This window comes from Esox lucius, chromosome 25 (genome assembly GCF_011004845.1).
Source record: "Esox lucius isolate fEsoLuc1 chromosome 25, fEsoLuc1.pri, whole genome shotgun sequence".
NCBI classification, from domain to species: domain Eukaryota; kingdom Metazoa; phylum Chordata; class Actinopteri; order Esociformes; family Esocidae; genus Esox; species Esox lucius.
In genome coordinates, this window is record NC_047593.1 from 5787636 (window position 1) to 5805377 (window position 17742).

General features: G+C 43.5%; 1 protein-coding gene across 3 annotated transcripts in view; it reads right to left on the reverse strand.

The window, feature by feature from the left end:
* Positions 1-17742, reverse strand: part of fbxo41 (F-box protein 41) — a 75641-nt gene that overhangs the window by 43448 nt on the left and 14451 nt on the right. For 2 of the 3 annotated variants that reach the window (XR_002196186.2, XM_010902654.3), the window contains exons 2-3: positions 15146-16036; positions 14475-14704 (exon numbers count right to left, since the gene is read on the reverse strand). Coding sequence is in view for 2 of the 3 variants with exons in the window: in XM_010902654.3 (XP_010900956.2) it covers positions 14475-14704; positions 15146-15712 (797 nt within the window). In the remaining variant the exon portion in view is untranslated. The remainder of the gene's footprint in view (positions 1-14474; positions 14705-15145; positions 16037-17742) is intronic. The other variant, XM_020043971.2, reaches the window with a different exon arrangement.

A 17742-nucleotide genomic window follows, 5' to 3' on the forward strand; every position in this document is an offset into this window, starting at 1 on the left:
CTGTGTTGGATGGTTGCCATGAATAATACTTTGTGGTGTGGTCAGGCGTGTTGGAAGGGCTTTCAAGGCGCTAGCGGGCACACGCAGATGCAGACACAGACACACACACAGGTATACACACACACACACACTCTCACACAGATATACACACACATGCACCACATCCAGTCCAGAGCAGACACACCTGTGAAGTTGTAAAGGCAACAGTGAGGGGAGGCAGCCAGAGATTAGAGATGTTAGCATACTTGAGTGTGTGTGGGGGGTGTGTGTGTGTGTATATGTGCACTCATGCACCTCCACCAGATTGTTTTATTAAGAGCAGTAGAGCATTCATTCAGGACAGACATACATTCACCTGTCTGATTTCTGCAGATTTTTGTTTTATTATGAGCAGTAGAGCATTCATTCAGGACAGACATACATTCACTTGTCTGATTTCTGCAGATATTTCATTGGCTACCGCATATCAGTACCAAACACCTATGGAATAAATAAGCAAGGGAATAAAAGTATCTGCAGTGCTAAGACCTGTTCTTATGCCTAACACACCGCGGAGTGCCTGGTCACAGCGCTTAGCCGTGATATATTGGCAATATGACACAAATCCTGAGATGCCTTATTGCATTTATAAACCGGTTACCAACACAATTAGAGAAGTAAAAAGTGATGTAATTGCATACCCGTGGTATGCGGTCTCATATAGAATTCAAACCACCCAGTTTATAAACAGGTTGTGAGAAAACTACAAACAAATGTAACATTCCCATAGCCCTATAACATTGTCGCCAAGGAGGAAATTCCAACAAGTTACAGGATTTGAGTCTTCCCAGCTTTTCTGTAATAAAAGAAGTCGACATGGCAATGCAATGAAGATATTAACTCTTAACCTAAAACGATGATTGATTTAAATAGCTTGATTTATTTAGCTGTTTACTTGAAAGAAAAACTGTAGCTGTACATTTGGATGAAACACAATAAATTAGTCAGTGTACATTTTCTGCTTTCAATTCAAGTGTTAAAGCATTTTGTAAAAGTTAAAATAACACACAGTTGTGTAATATAACCCCCACTATGTGTTTTAATAACCAATTATTGTTTATCATGTTGGAGAGTGAAACACAACCATTTTTAACATATTCCCAGCATGCTCTACGTTTGATGTTTTAGGATCTTTCTGAGTTTTTGCATTTATGTTTGTACAGTAATAGCTAAAATCAGTTAGAATTATCCTGACCGTCATGAATGCAGGGTGCAGGTGAATGAAAATTTTAACTCCATCTATTTGCTATCGAGTCATTGCTTGATGCAAATAGTGTAATTCGAGTGGAATTACACATCTCTTAGAAAGCAGATGACTTAATGACATGCTGGCCTGAGGTGGCCTATAAAATAGGACCGTATTATGCTAAAACTAAGCCATTAAATTGAGGCTTATGTAATGTATTGGCATATCATATAGTTTCATTTTAATTATAAGATTCAAAACTGAAGGCCTTTAAAGAGAAAGAACTCAATTGCAAAGTAATAATGCAATAATGCAGTACCTATCAAAGCAGTGAACTAACAAATTTTTAAGAAGACTGCAAAATCAGATTCATTTATTAACTGTTAATCCTTGTCCATGCTATGGCGAATGTCATGGTTTTACTGTTAACTCATTTTAAACAGACAGTACTGTGCATGAACTTGCTCATAGTTATCTGTCTGTATTTTGCTGCAGAATATTCCATGGTCACAACATATTGGTCTTCTTATTGTTCCTTGAATTTCTAAACAAACAGTTTAAGGCAGAGCATTCTCCTAAATAGCTCAATTTGCATGACATAATCCAGAAACAGAATCTCCTTTAGCGACTTACATTAACATACATATGATATGAATAACATACATCTATATGAGAGGTGAGTATATATCATACATGGATATACAGTTTATATACACAATTACAGTTGATGTACTCCCTGCATCTACTCACCAAGATACCAGGAGACGAGCAGGGTTTTGAGTTCAAGTGAGACATGCAGACTCTGTTTACTCTGTTGAAGACTCATCTCGTCAGCAGGACTTATGTTAGAGTGTAGTCTGGCCCAGGGATGTGACAGCGCATGGCAAGGCACTGAATTCATGAAGCGCCTTCGCCGTCACTGCCTGGCAAGCTTCCCTCTCCACTGTGATACTCTGTCACTGACCCTATTATGGGGAAGAGTCACTGGCTGAACATCATGTCTTTTTTCACAAAATAATGCGAGTGGACTGAGTCACTGGCTTGATCTTTCTGTCCTGGTTTGCAACTCCCAGACGTTTGAAGCGGGATAGATCTTAACAGGCTATTATCAGCCTTGCCTTCAGGTAGTTAGTTAGTTGGTCTGTTACCTTTCCATTTTTGGAACTGAGCAGGCAATTATCCAGAGCTAATCAAAAAGAGCCTTGGCCAGCCATGCGCTAGGGTCCAATGACAGATGTTTCACCTTGTCCGCTCGGGGATTCAAAACAGCAATCTTTATGTTACTGGCTAATAATCACTAGGCTGCCTGTTATCTGCCTGTTAACGTTGCTGTAGTGGTGTGGGGTCTATGCTCGGCTATTTCCTGCCTGGTTGGCCACGTCTACTGTTCTGCAGGTATAGGTGAGACCATGATATCCCCCAATCCCCTTAGGTATTCTTCCTCTAATTCTCCTGGGTCACAAAAATTAAATATCCATGGTCACTTTCTGCCTCTCTCACTCAAAATGTAGTATATACTATTAGAATCTCCACCTTCCAAAGCCATAAGAGGTGTGTCTCAGTATCTGTATATGCCCTGTGGATGGATCATAATTCTGATTTAACCAAGGAAATTGATTGCATTAGAAGCTCTTGGTGTTGATTATGGTTTTTAGACTACAAGACCTTTGCACTTTAAATTAAATGATATTCAGGATGATGTGCTCATCATGGTGTTTAATATATTTTTTCCATGCTGAAAAGCCAATGAAAATTAAAGCCATTGTGTGAAGCGCCATAAAATTGTTTAAATACACTCACCTAAAGGATTATTAGGAACACCTGTTCGATTTCTCATTAATGCAATTATCTAATCAACCAATCACATGGCAGTTGCTTCAATGCATTTAGGGGTATAGTCCTGGTCAAGACAATCTCCTGAACTCCAAACTGAATGTCAGAATGGGAAAGAAAGGTGATTTAAGCAATTTTGAGCGTGGCATGGTTGTTGGTGCCAGACGGGCCGGTCTGAGTATTTCACAATCTGCTCAGTTACTGGGATTTTCATGCACAACCATTTCTAAGGTTTATAAAGAATGGTGTGAAAAGGGAAAAACATCCAATATGCGGCAGTCCTGTGGGCGAAAATGCCTTGTTGATGCTAGAGGTCAGAGGAGAATGGGCCAACTGATTCAAGCTGATAGAAGAGCATCTTTGACTGAAATAACCACTCGTTACAACCAAGGTATGCAGCAAAGTATTTGTGAAGCCACAACACGCACAACCTTGAGGCGGATGGACTACAACAGCAGAAGACCCCAACGGGTAACACTCATCTCCACTACAAATAGGAAAAAGAGGCTACAATTTGCACAAGCTCACCAAAATTGGACAGTTGAAGACTGGAAGAATGTTGCCTGGTCTGATGAGTCTCGATTTCTGTTGAGTCATTCAGATGGTATAGTCAGAATTTGGCGTAAACAGAATGAGAACATGGATCCATCATGCCTTGTTACCACTGTGCAGGCTGCTGGTGGTGGTGTAATGGTGTGGGGGATGTTTTCTTGGCACACTTTAGGCCCCTTAGTGCCAATTGGGCATGGTTTAAATGCCACAGCCTACCTGAGCATTGTTTCTGACCATGTCCATCCCTTTATGACCACCATGTACCCATCCTCTGATGGCTACTTCCAGCAGGATAATGCACCACGTCACAAAGCTCGAATCATTTCAAATTGGTTTCTTGAACATGACAATGAGTTCACTGTACAGAAATGGCCCCCACAGTCACCAGATCTTAACCCAATAGAGCATCTTTGGGATGTGGTGGAACGGGAGCTTCGTGCCCTGGATGTGCATCCCACAAATCTCCATCAACTGCAAGATACTATCCTATCAATATGGGCCAACATTTCTAAAGAATGCTTTCAGCACCTTGTTGAATCAATGCCACGTAGAATTAAGGCAGTTCTGAAGGCGAAAGGGGGTCAAACACAGTATTAGTATGGTGTTCCTAATAATCCTTTAGGTGAGTGTATTTAACACTTTTTTGAACAGACGACTGTGAAAACATTCTTATTTATAGCAACGGCGGTAGGCCAATTAAGGGTTACTTCTTCACTCAGGGACAGAACAACTCAGAGATTCAATCTATTCCATGACTGGTCAGATGTTCTAACCCCTAGGATATCTGCAACCGAAATCCTGAACTACCACTTCAAATAGGACCTTGGTATGGAAAGATACAACAGTCCTCTGAGAGAAGGGATGAGTCTCTCTTCCTTTAAGAAGTGTTGCATTAATGCACCATGCTGACTTATTGCCTGACTGACTGACTGACTCCTCACTCAGAGTTCAAACTAAGTTTGAATCAGAAAGAGAAAGTAGGAGGTTCAGAGAGAGAGAGAGAGAGAGAGAGAGGGGACTGGGAGGCAGAGAGAGGGGGGCGAGACAGAAATACACATGGCCAGAGATGAAAACAGCCAGAGGGAAACAGAGAGGTGACAAAGAGCCAGAAGACGTGAAACACACACATACACACAGAGACAGGCGGACGGACAGACAGACATTGACAGACAGACACCGTCAGTGTGTGAAAGCAGAATCTAGGCAGAAGACAAGTTGTTGGTTTCTTGTCGTTAACTTTAATTAAAACACAACCTCTCCGTCTATCTCTTGCTTGCTGTCTGCAGGCTTGAGTCATCGTCTCCTTTAAGAACTAGCGCCTCCAGAACAAGTCGCCAAAATACGCCCACATGTTCACACCGGCTCAGGGGGAGTTGAAAACCAGGGATGTATTTGCTGTGTGTGTGTGTGTGTGTGTGTGTGATGGCATGGTGCTGGGGAACAGCTGGTGAGGCCATCTGTTCGTGAACTCGGTGTTAACAGGTAGGAAGTAAACGCTTTCCCGACTTCCTGTTCTCTCCTCTTCCACCTGCTCCCTCACGCTCTCTTCACATCTCCACTCTCTTTCTCCCCCACCAGCTCTTCCCTGTCTCTCTTTCTGTCTCTCTCACTCCTAAATACAAACACTTACCTCTAGTCTGAATTTGTGTGCCATGTGGTATCCTATTCCCTTTTTATATAAGCACACTAAATGTATTGCAATATATTGGTAAACAATGTGTAAATGTTAAGGATGTCTGGATTATTTTAAATGATGGATACATGGCAGCTTGTCTAGCAGTTAGAGCATCTAAGCAGTAACTGAAGGGTTGTTTGGTTAAATCCCTGTGAGAACAGTAGTTAATCCTAATTGCTCCATGGCTGCTGTTAATAAGAATGTTTTCTTAGTTGACTTGCCTGATATAATAAAAATAACCTAATAATGTTAATACAGGTAATACATCTTTAGAACAGCAGGAATAATTAAATGTTTTTAAGTACCTCCGCTAACCGGTTCATTTCCAGCAGTGTACAGATGTTCAAATAGTCCATATCAGGTGGGCATAAAATAATGTGGAAAGGTAAATCCACTAATAAACTTATGTCAATTTGATCAAAGCCTTTATTATGATGCAGTTTGTTGCTGACCTAAAGTAGACAACTGACTGAATTCTAATGTTAGCGTACTAGCTAAAGATGTTAGCATACCAAACAATGATGTTAGCATACTAGCTAATGATGTTAGCATACCAAACAATGATGTTAGCATACTAACTAATGATGTTAACATACCAAACAATAATGTTAGCATACTTGTTAATGACGTTAGCATACCAAATAATGATGTTAGCATACCAGCTAATGATGCTAGAATGAAGAGCAGTCCCTTCTAGTCATTCTACTAAAACACAACAATGGATGGGAGTGGGAGCCAGGAGAAAGGGAACAGGATATTCTATGGTGAGCATTTCAGCAGTGCTTTCTGAAGGAGATAATGGTATGCTCTGGTGTTGTAACATGAAAAGAGTGTCGCACTGACAGAAGAATAATGATTTATTTTCCCATGGAAGAAGGAAACCGGGGAAGAACAAAAAGTTTTTGTTTGTAGATATGAAGCACAGCAGAAAATACATGAACAATATCAAGGCTTGTCTATCTATCTGTCTAGGGCTATCTGCATGATAAAGGAGCCAATGAATAGTCACACTAGCTTCCAGACAGCCACTATCACTTCATAGGACATCCAGAACGACTGTGTCCAAAGTAACCCACTATTCCTTATTCAGTGTATTACTTCTGACTAGAGTTGTGTGACCCGTGTTTAAAAGCTGTACACTACAAATGAAATAGGGTGTGATTTGTGACACAAACCTACTATGAACACCCAAGGATCCAACAAGCCACAATGAATAAGGCACGGAATGCATTCCATACAGCGCCCTATTTTAGTCCATTACTTTTGGCTAAGACCCATAGGGTTCTAACCGAAGGTACATAGAACATAGGGTGCCATTAAAGAGGCCGAAATGATCTAAAGTAGTACTGTTCATATGTTAATTATCTTCAGAGGTCAGCTGCCTATCACAGCTGTCATGATCACCGGCCATTAATGCCGTGTTTTTCAGCATTGATATTCATGGTGTGAAACAATTAGGTAAAAAGCAAGAATGACAGACAGATAGGAAAGACATTGTTTGAACAGGTGCTTTGTGTCGCCCAGACAAGCACAAGGCGCCTATTATGGATTCTCACCTGGACAGAATAACAGGAAATGTCTTTTTTTTTATGCACGCGCACGACACGCGCAAGCACTCAAATGCGAAAGCGCACACCAACTCACACACACACGCACGCACGCACACAGACACACACTTCACATAAATACACATTCATACTCCTGGTCTATTTAATGACACTGAACAGTGAAAGAACACGTACAGAAAGACTGAGGTGGGGAATGAGGCGGGGGGAGGGAGAGAATGAGCGATAGAGACAAAGACAGAGAAAAGCGGCAGCCTTTGGATGGTAGGACAAGGTGAAAACAGAGCAATGGTAAAAAGGAGAGGCGTTGAAAGGAAGAGAGCGAGAGGGAAAGATCCAGGCAGAGATGAGGTGGATAATAGAGAATGTTCAGCTAGCGGCGAGGAAGGGACCAAAAACTCTGTGCGCCTGAACCTTATCAAGCAGTGTTTTCGAAGCTTCACTGACTTTTCCAGAAACCCCTAAATCCAAGCTCCGGTGATCGCCTTTATTGGATTATAGTGAATATTTTAGGTGGCTGACTGAGCCTTCCACACCCAATCTGCACTCTTCCAAAGTTCCCAAGGAACACAGTCTGTGTAGATTTCCCGTTTGGCATTGCTGTGTATATTTTTCCTTTAGAATGTTGTCAGGCGATTGTCAATGAAATCACAAAATGGCTGAATCAAGACTATCAACTTATTCTTTACAGTATATTCCCATAACCCGGTCCAGAATCTCTGCTTCTACTTTTTTAAAGAGTACCAAGAATAACTCTTAAAACACCAAACCCCCAGTTTTGCTGGTAGCCACTAAGACCATCTGCTTAATTGTTACGCCTTTGTCCACCATGCTCTATCAAAATATGTATGTCATGGCCTTTGGCCCTGAGAAAAGACAAAGTTGAATGGTTAATGGTGAAATAGTCATGCTTCTAAGACTGAAATGAAGGGCAGTTTCATTCTCTTCTCTTTTGGTTTGAGCTCAACATTCCGATTGTAACGGGTGAAAGGGGAGGAGTGTCACTTCTCACCTTGTGATGTCAGTATCCGACTGTAGCAGGGGAGAGATTACGTGGACGCACAACACCCACGCATGTACCTTCACACGCCCACACTAGCACACATACTGTCTCGCAAGCTCACATTAACACCTACAGCCATGATTTGAGCCTATGTCATGGCAACACGATCCACTTGCTTCCCGAGGATGTGACCAATATCACACCCGCCCTGTTTGCTACTTCGAAGGAGGGCTATACATGCACCCCAACCACGATTCTACTGTGTCTTTACAGTAACTTTACACCCTCGTTGTTTGCACTTATTCACAATGACTGTGTGTGTGTGTGTGTGTGTGTGTGTGTGTGTATAGATATCATTGTACTGAGCCCTCCAGAGTTACTGGTGTGGTGCCCTTGATGAAGATGAGATGTTTCTAAATTTGACACTGAAAATAGTGGATAAATCTAACATTTAATTCAGGTAGGATTGTTTAAAGAAAAAAAAATATATATGAATCTAGAAAAACATATGCTTCAGAAAGTAACTATTTTTGGTACATCTTAAGAATCTTAATCTTCCCATTAGTGTAATTCGTTTACACGTTCATCTGAGTCATTATGATCTTTTAAGTAGTCATCCATGACTGCCTGTTTCACTCCAGTATAAATATTAGGTGACTTATTTCTTTACCCATCTCCACTATTCAATATATACATTTAAAAAACAAGAAAAATCTACTAGAGCTGTGATAAATGCCTGGAATGGAACCAAGTGTATTTTGCTATCACACACAATGAAGATGATTAGTGAGGTAAATATTGTTCATCAGTTGGAGAATTCCAGAAAGTCTCAAAAACTATAATTAGACACTTTACCTCCATGCCAACAAGCTAATTGTATGTCTTGCCAGAAAAAAAGCTTACATGCTCATGAAGAAATTAACATCAGCGTCCAGACTTGGCTGCATATCCTGGCAACTTTGATTAGACAGGCAAAATAAAAATAGAGCTTTTAGGCCATAAACATCAGAGGTGGTTTAGGCCCAGGAATCCTGTTTAGGACACATAATATCATGAAATCTGTAACAGGAAACTTTCAACCAAACTCTGCTTAACCTGGGTCGTCACTAGATCTTCCAGCAAGACAATGATCCAAGGCATTCCCCCAGATGCACACAAACATTTCTCTATATCAAAATGAATGGGACATTTATTCCACATGCTATACTTGCCCGTAACTTGCAAAGAGAGGGATGAAGCTGCTTGTCCCGGTTCGGATTCTCATTTTATTTTTGAACTTAACTTGTGCGTCTGACCAATTACGTTTGACTTCAGTTTTGGGTTAACTGAGATGACACAAAGATATAGGAAGGAAGGAAGGTAGAGATGTGTCAGATGTGCTCTCTGTTCTGCCCTCCCTCCATCTCTCTCTCTCTCTCTCTCTCCCTCCACTCTCTTCAAAGCTTCTCAGCTTCAAGGACCCACAAATCAACCCCTCCATCAACTCCATCCGTCTAAGGGTGAGACGGACAGAGCTTCCCCATAAATCAGGCTATAAATGTGGGCTGGGGTTCATTACCTACTCCCCTACCTCTCCGCTTCCTCCTTCTTCATCTTTATGCTTAGGACATATTACTTCAAGTATAATTATTCTTAAGCGACTGCATGTTTTATACCGGTGCCCTCAGTTGATGTTATCAATACACATCTTTAAAAGGATTTGGTTAAATGGGCAATCTAGTATTGCATGCGGTTTCTTTTACCTTTCGGTCCTAAAAGTATATATCACACCTGAGTGATGATGTCACCCTACTACTACAATTATTACAAATTACAAATGACATTATAGTCAGTTAGCGGCCTGTCATATCTAGATCCTATCCAACACTTACAGTGGTGACCGGATACATTTTGATAACTTGTTTTGTCCTAGCCCCATCCGGGAATCGAACCAGCAACCCTGGGGCCACTAAGAAACACAGGACCCCAACATACAATACACTGGAATATAGAAATATTTGAGACAAATTCAAAGGAGTGTGGTGTTAATTCAATTCACATAGCATACGTTCCATTTACACACTTTGATGTCTCTCTCTTTTTTGTTATCTCATTAAGAAAAGCTTTCACATCTCCCACTCGCTGGGTATTAACCTTGGCCGAGTGCTAACAGAATGTGTCTCATCTGTGTTCTCTCTCATCTGCGTGTGTGTGTGTGTGTGTGTCTCATCTGTATGTGTCTGTGTGTGTGTGTTCTCACCCGCTGCTTTAACTGCCCTCTCGGAGACACTGGCCGTTAATGAGGTGAGCAGAGCCTGCACTCCTCCCTGACCTGACAGTCAGTCACATATTGCATTCTGGGAAGGACACAGCCTGTTTCCAAGGCAGCGGCGGCAGCGATGGTACCGTGTATTATTTATTTTTTGCCACCTCTCCCTCCCGCCCCCCCGTGTCCATCCGTGTCTTGAGGGAACGAGAGTGAAACACGCTCAACTAAATTGGCAGCTGAAGAGTAGCTGTTTAGAGTTTTCACGGGGTGATCATTCCGCTAAGCCCGACTCCACTTATCCCCCGACTGGGAGCAGGGCATAAATCAAGTCTGGGGACAGGGTAGGTAAGAAGGTCCAAAAGGATTACAGGGGACTATAGGGGATCTCTCTTTGTTTGTGTATTTCTCTCCCTCCCTCCTGCCCTCCCTGACCACATCTGCTCTGAACTTGACGGCGATCCCGGCGGCCCTGTTATCAACGACCCCTCCCATGGCTTTCCTCTCATGTCCTTTGACCTTAACGCTGGACCACAGCATGAACAAGCCAATCACCACGGCACGGCAGACGGCGACAAGTCCCTCCTTATTATCGGCCTACTTATTTACCCAATCAAAGACCGGCGCTGCCATTGCAATGCAAATGACTTCAGCAATCTTGCCTATTGCTTCTGTTGACAATATCAAAGTGGGTTATAAAAAGAATATCCCTCTCGATTCTCCGGCACAATGAGGCAGCTAGTGATTTGCATCTAAAATGTACTTCCTGTGTGAGTATGACAGAGAGTTAAATAATATCTTGGTTTGCAGAAGGAACACACACACTCACACAAATACACAAACACACAAACACACACACAAACACAGTAACAGCCGGTCACAACCTGAACCGTGCCAGCTGTTGAATTTATATGTTCAGTGTCCTTTGGTTCTGTTTAGTCTGTTTCAGTGGTCTTTAATTAGTTTCACCTGTGTCTTGTTTAACCCTCATTATTATTTTTATTATTATTATTATTTAAGATTCTGCTGGCCTGGTGTTTCTTGTTAGTTACCGTTCCATCAAGAATTAGAGTCTCATGTTTAGGTGACGTCTTATGTTAGTACACAAGTTCTTGTTTATGAAAGTTTATTGTGCACCTGCCTGCATCCTGCCATGATAAAAAAACACCATAAGTTGTCTAGTGTGTAGCGTTTAGTGAAGAGGTACGCTACTTCTGTAGCGTATGCCTGAATCTGTCTAACTGCTCTTTCAGCAAGAACCCACCTCTAGCTTTTCCCACAAACCTGTCAAATGAAGTGTAAAAATACCTGAAAATCTAATAGCGTGAATACTGAAATTATCATTTCAAATGACAGCATGCCAGGCAGAGGCAATCTTGGAGCCAGCGTCGACCCCTGCTGAGTCATCCTTGGAGCCAGTCCGGGACATTCACAGACAGCGATGTGCTTTTTCCATCTCTGCAGCTAGCCTGCATTTCACAGTCAGAAAGAAGTCACTGTTGAGTTGCCAGCTTTTGTTCCAAGCTAAGACAGCCAAATTGCAACACACTCCCTATTTATTGAGCTACTTTGGACCAGGGACAAAGCTCTGGTCAAAAGAAGGGCATTATGTGCAAGATCGGGGCCCTGGTCAGGGGTACTGTGCTAAAAAGGGAAGAGGGTGTCCATTTGGTACACAGGCCAATGTCTTTGCCATAGCAACGAAAGCCAACTCAGTTTAATGTTAGTTCATAGTTCTCTTCATAGAGACTGTCTTAATTACCGGATATTCCTCATACTTACAATGACAACATACTGAATCAAAACAGTAAATAACAGGTAGAAAGTGCTGGCAAATGGTAATAAATAAAAGAGGCATGCAAAACCTGAGACAACCAGGCTTACGTTTTGTCTTGGAGTAAAACCCTGTTGAGAACCAAAGGCAAAGCAAACAAATGTGCCTGAAACAACAAGGACTTAAAGAGATACCGTCAGTATGAAACAAAACAAAGTACAGATTAAAAAAGAGCTTCCATAGCTTTCAAAAAACATTGTTAGTACTGCATTGTACGTTCACAGCAGACAAAACATTGGTTACAATGATGTCATTGCGAGCAGTTTTGGCCCTGGGATTGTCCTTTCTCATCTACATGGGAAGTTGGCCTCAAGCCTCGCTCTGTGTGTGCGCGCGTGTGTCTGTCTCTGCGTGTGTGCGCGTGCATGCACACTGGTATTTCCTGTGCTATGGTTGTAATGTGGCTATGATGACATCCCAAGCCTTGCTCTGGACTCCTTCCTGCCTGCCTGTTGGTCGACTGGTACAGACTACCAACATATTATCTTGCTCTAATAAACAAACTGCTGCAGATTCAAAGTCAGGAATGGAGGGGTAGAGATAAAGACAGGCTGAGAGTGGAACAAAATGCGATGGCCTCAACAACTTACAATGTGCAACCATGCGGCTGGTGTTTCTGTCACTAATGTATTATTGTGTCTTGGATGGAAGAGCGTGGCGCTTGCAATGCCAGGGGTTTGATTCCCATGGGGGACCTGTAAGAATGAGTACTCAGGCTTGTGTGCACTCACTAGTACAGAATGTGCCGGAAGAGAACATCTGCTTACATTACTCAAATGCCAGTCTTCTATTAAATGCTAGCTGAGGTGTACCAGAAAATGGCAATCATTCTCATTGTAAAGGTAAAAAAAATGTATTGTAAGTTATTGAATTTACCAGCTACTGTCTCTTTTCTGACTGAAATTAATATACGTTAATATAATAACCATGCTGGGTACAAGCATAATAATTATCATGTAGATGATATACACAGTAGGCCAGGCAGGTTGAGCACCTGGGCTGAATCCAAGTTGTCTCCCATTGGCCAGCTGCTCCTGTCCAAACAGTCCTTCAGAATGACCGTCCAATGAGCTCTCAGCAGCAGTGACTGACATGAAGGCATCGGCCAATAGGAGAGCTTTTCTAGCCTTGACATGTGGATGTGGCAGCCAAGCAGATACACTTACATCCGCCAGACGGGCCGAACGCAGACCGGGATCCTCGCCATAAAACAAGACGAAGAGAGGTTTGTTTGTGAGTGTGTTTGTGTGTGCGTTGTAAAAAGCCAAGGTCTCTTTTCCATTTACGCACAGAGTGGAGCCATGCCTCACTAACACTGACACAGCTGCGGTGTGTGAACGGGGGGGGCAATGAGCCACATACGTCGCACGCGCAGAACAGTGTGCAAACAGGGAAAACAAGCTACACACAGATATAGACACACGGCAGCTATCACCGACTGTGAGCTGATCATAAGGGTTCACCCTAACGCCCTCTGACTCTCGGGTGGATTCAGACATCACAGCGGATCTTTCCACAAGAGCAACTGAACTCAACAGCCTTCGAGATTACTGAAGAGAGTCACTAGCCACAAGTAAGACTCACGCTTCTAGAAATGTTACTGAGACGCTCCTGATTGAGCTCATCCCAAACTGCCACAGTTGCACCAATTGGATGGGCTTAATCAAGCACAACTACAGGTTTAGCAGAAGTTGACCATAATAAATTATAGCTTTTCTTCTCCTAGTTTCATATAAGGAGAAGATAGTCAGTAGATGCCATTTGAGGGTGAAATCTTACTGCGGGAAGCAGTAAAGCTAAAATGTGCCTTTTGGTGACAACAATATATATTATAGTCCTGAGAGGAGATGCTACAACACTGAACATATGGAACGGGGGAGCAATCATTATCAAAAACAAAAGGTTAAAGGGATCCGTCTCTGCTACTTTGTTTACCTACATATGTCTGTTAATATAGTATTAAAATATCATATCTGTCGTCGAAATTGTGATTTGTTTTCCTCAGGCGCCACAAATACAAGCGTTTCTAAATTTTTCACCCAAAGTCTTGAGCATTTGATTTGGAATTCTACACACCTTCTATGGGTTAGAGTTAGTGTATCCACGAAAAACAGAAGGAAGGCAAACACAGCCACCTGTGTTAATTAGCTATCCAGCTTGATCTGGACAAATGTAATGGAAACAGACGGTCAGAAAATGTGTAGCAGACTCCCATTTTGTTAGAAGTCGGTGAAACAGCGTAAAATTCATGTAAACTTAGCATTTGTTAAAATAATTTATTGGTTATATAAAACTGAACTCCTATAAGTTTCCAAAACTTTACAGAGCTCAAGGCAATTTGCGTTTTGAACGCACTTTGGTTCAACCTCCATATAGGTCTTCAGGGATGAGCCCTAAATGTTCTTACATTCTGGTGGCAATCCCCTGTTGGACTGTGAATCTGCCCTGAGTTAATCACAATGGACATTGAATGTCTGACACTTTTACCACAGTAAAAACAGGGTATTAGTAGTCCAACATAGCAAAAGGTAAACCCACTCACTGTTGTTTGTTGTTGAGCTCTTCCTCCTTGCTGACCAGGTCCTGCTTGAGGTTGGCCAGCATCTCCACCGACACGTCCACCTGGCGGGAGAGCTCCAAGGCCTTGTCCTCTAGGTCCTGTTTCTCCTGGCCTAGCCGCTCACTCTCCTGCTTGGCCCGCTCCAGCTCTCCGCTCTTCCTCTCCAGCTCCGCCTGCAGACGGCCCACTCGTGCCGCTATCTTCTGCTCCACCTGATTATGGGAGGGAGGGTTATTGGTTACAGACCAGAATCACAAGATCAGAATCAGAAAACCAGAATAAGAAGACCAGAATCAGAATTCTAATACTCAGATTTTCTAGAACCCATAATTCTCCCAGCAGTATAGATGGGAAGTACTTCTTTATTTTTGTTTGTTGGTACATGCACTGCTCTACATTAAATAAACAATGCTTCTAGAAAAATAAAAGGGGGGGGGGGTGATCTTCCAGGGGGGTGATCTTCAGAGTGTGAGCGGTGGGACACCATTAAATAAATCTCCTGGAGTGTTGTCAGCAGATCCACATCGCCTCAATTAATGAGTTCAGTGGGCTTGGTGATTATTTCACCGAAATAAATGATCACGAATACGCTCAATAAGTGGATTGGCTTTGGGAAACATTGAACCAAAGGAATAAATGGAAGTGATTATTACCATTACCTCCTCTGAGAGTTTCTCCAGCCTCTCATCAAGGTCCAGACGTTCGAATGCCCTCGCCTTCAGCCTGGCCAGTCCCTCCTCGTAGGCCGCCTCCACCGCGCTCGCCGCCACGTTCGCCGCCACAGCAACAGCTGTGCTGGGGTTGCCGTGGTGATCGCTGGCGGAACTCATGGCTTTTTTCACAAAGATTTCCCCCAAGGGGAACTCCACATTCGGGATGTATCGAGCCGCGGTGTCCGTCAAACCGGCAAAGTCGTCCGGACAGGGCAGCTCGCGGCGCGGAAACCGGCGCTCCTTGAAAGCGGACGAGCGGAGTTGAAGGCCGTCGAAAGGGTCGCCTATGTTGTTGTTGCGGTTGCCGGCTGGGGCAAGGAGAAGGTCTCCGTCGGCCACTAGGGGGAGCAGCGCGGCGGCGTCGCACACACTGTTGGATTTGGAGAGCACGTAGAGCGTCTCGTAGGTGTGGTTGTACTCCAGGTGGGCGCGGAGGGAGGAGAGCGAGCGGAAGCGCTTGTGTTCCCCGCAACGAGGACAGCGATAGGGCAGGTCCAGAGAAGCCATTCCGCGAGAGGCCGCCGGGGGTGGGGTGGGGGGGGCCCTCACGCGGTACAGCACTCAGCGGCGCCGGCACGCCGCGGGCGTACTACTCCCCGGGGACCGGGCGAATCCTCGCATTGTGAAAAATGGCGGCGGTGAGACAACTGGCGATGGGAGTTAGATGAAGGAGAGAAGACAAGGCAAGACTGAGGAAGACCGCAGGCCACTCAAACTGTCACGCATACTGATGAACCCACACCCTCAGAGATTCGGGGGCCTTCTGGGAAATCGGCCTGCTCCACGTCGTCGATCGCTTTCCCCTATTCACCGGATGTTCCACCGCTGGCCCTGAAAGAGACAAAGACAACAGGTTTTAGTTCAACTTTCTTTAAACCGCCTAAAAGCAAATCCATACCCAAAGGCAACAGTGTAATGGTTTATAGGAGTATACTGTGCGACACTTGATGCTCTAGTGGGCATCTAGTGCACGGTCGTGCCACTTTGACCACCCAGTTTAGTAAGTGGTTCAATCAGCAGTGTTTGGCAGGAATAGAGCATAGGACAACAACCAGAAGTCTTATTATGGTGTATCATTTCTTGCTGCATTCACTGGTTTCCTAAAAATAACCAAACTAGCATCTCACAGAAGACACTTGTTTGATGTTGATGTTTGTTGGAGCAACGTTCCGCATAGCTCATGCCCGAAACAAGAACACGAACCATGAATCTGTGTATTTCCCTCCTACGTTGCTGCCAATCACCCGTAGGGTTCTTGTCAAAAGTAGAGCGCTATCAGAATGATTCTATACACAGGAAATAGGCTGCAGCTTGGAACACTAGGACTCGTAGAGGGAAAAACTTACAGGCTGAGCTCATTTTTAGAAAAAACATCTGACATTTCACCGCGACAAGGTCCATAGACTGCTGAGGCTGGAAATCACTGCCGACTGAAAAAAGAGGAGTCATTATTTTGACCTTCCCCTCCCCGTCATTCCCTTGTGAAGATTTGAAATATAGGACGATAGCATCGAAAAGATGTCCATCGTCCCCTAATTCTAGATAGGAACATAACGAGGAGATAGGATTTTGTCAAACGTATTTACTATCCAAGCCTTATCCAACGCATCTCAATTCAGCTAATAGTCTAAGGGGCTAATTTAATTATTTCTAGACATGCCAACACTAATGGATTCATGGTTTTGTAACAGTTAAGTGACCCTGAAAATGCATTCCCATTAAAACATCTGGACATACACTGCCCATTTGAACAGACCCATTAAGTAGCAGACAACAGAGGAATTCTGGAGTGCTGGAACCCTTCCAAGACAGTCTGTCTTTGTTTGTCTCGCTCTCCTCTCTCACTCCCTATCCCCTCCCCTCTCTCTGTGTCCTTTCCTCTTTCCCTCTTAGTTGTCTATTAGTCCTTCACTAGCTCTCCCTCTCTCAATCGCTCTCTCCTTCTGACAGTGCACTGTGAATGGAGACGAGTCTGTAGTGCAGATGGAAAAGCCAAAGCCCATTAGTCTGTTCCAGTTTCCTGCCATCCTTTGCCCGGTACATCTTTAGGGTGACCAGGCCAAGTCACAAACAATAAAGTCTAGGAGGTTGAGTCTGCAGGCATATCTGGAACAAGGAAATGTTTTAACACTGCACGCCTCACAATTCTGCTCACGTAGTGGCGTCTTTAATTGACCCAGGTTTCTTTCTCTTTTTCCTGTCCTTCCTGTCCTTCCCTTGCAGGCCTCAAATCACAGATTTTGGCTCTCTGTCGTACTAAACTAGCCGGGTCCTAGGTATTTTGACAGCGAGCCACTGAGTTGGCAAGACAACACAATCTTGTAGTTGGCACAATTCAGACAAGGGTGACTGACGGAAAGTCCCGTTCCAAAACCTAAACCGACAGCTGATCAAGCACGTCTTTTCTGAGGCCTTTCCTATTAAAAATGAACACATTTAATATATCCCTGAATACCAACGCAACAGTCAGTCAGGCAGTCATTCATTTAGAGTGACAATATCAGCCTACAAGAATAGGGTCCATATTAATGGGATTT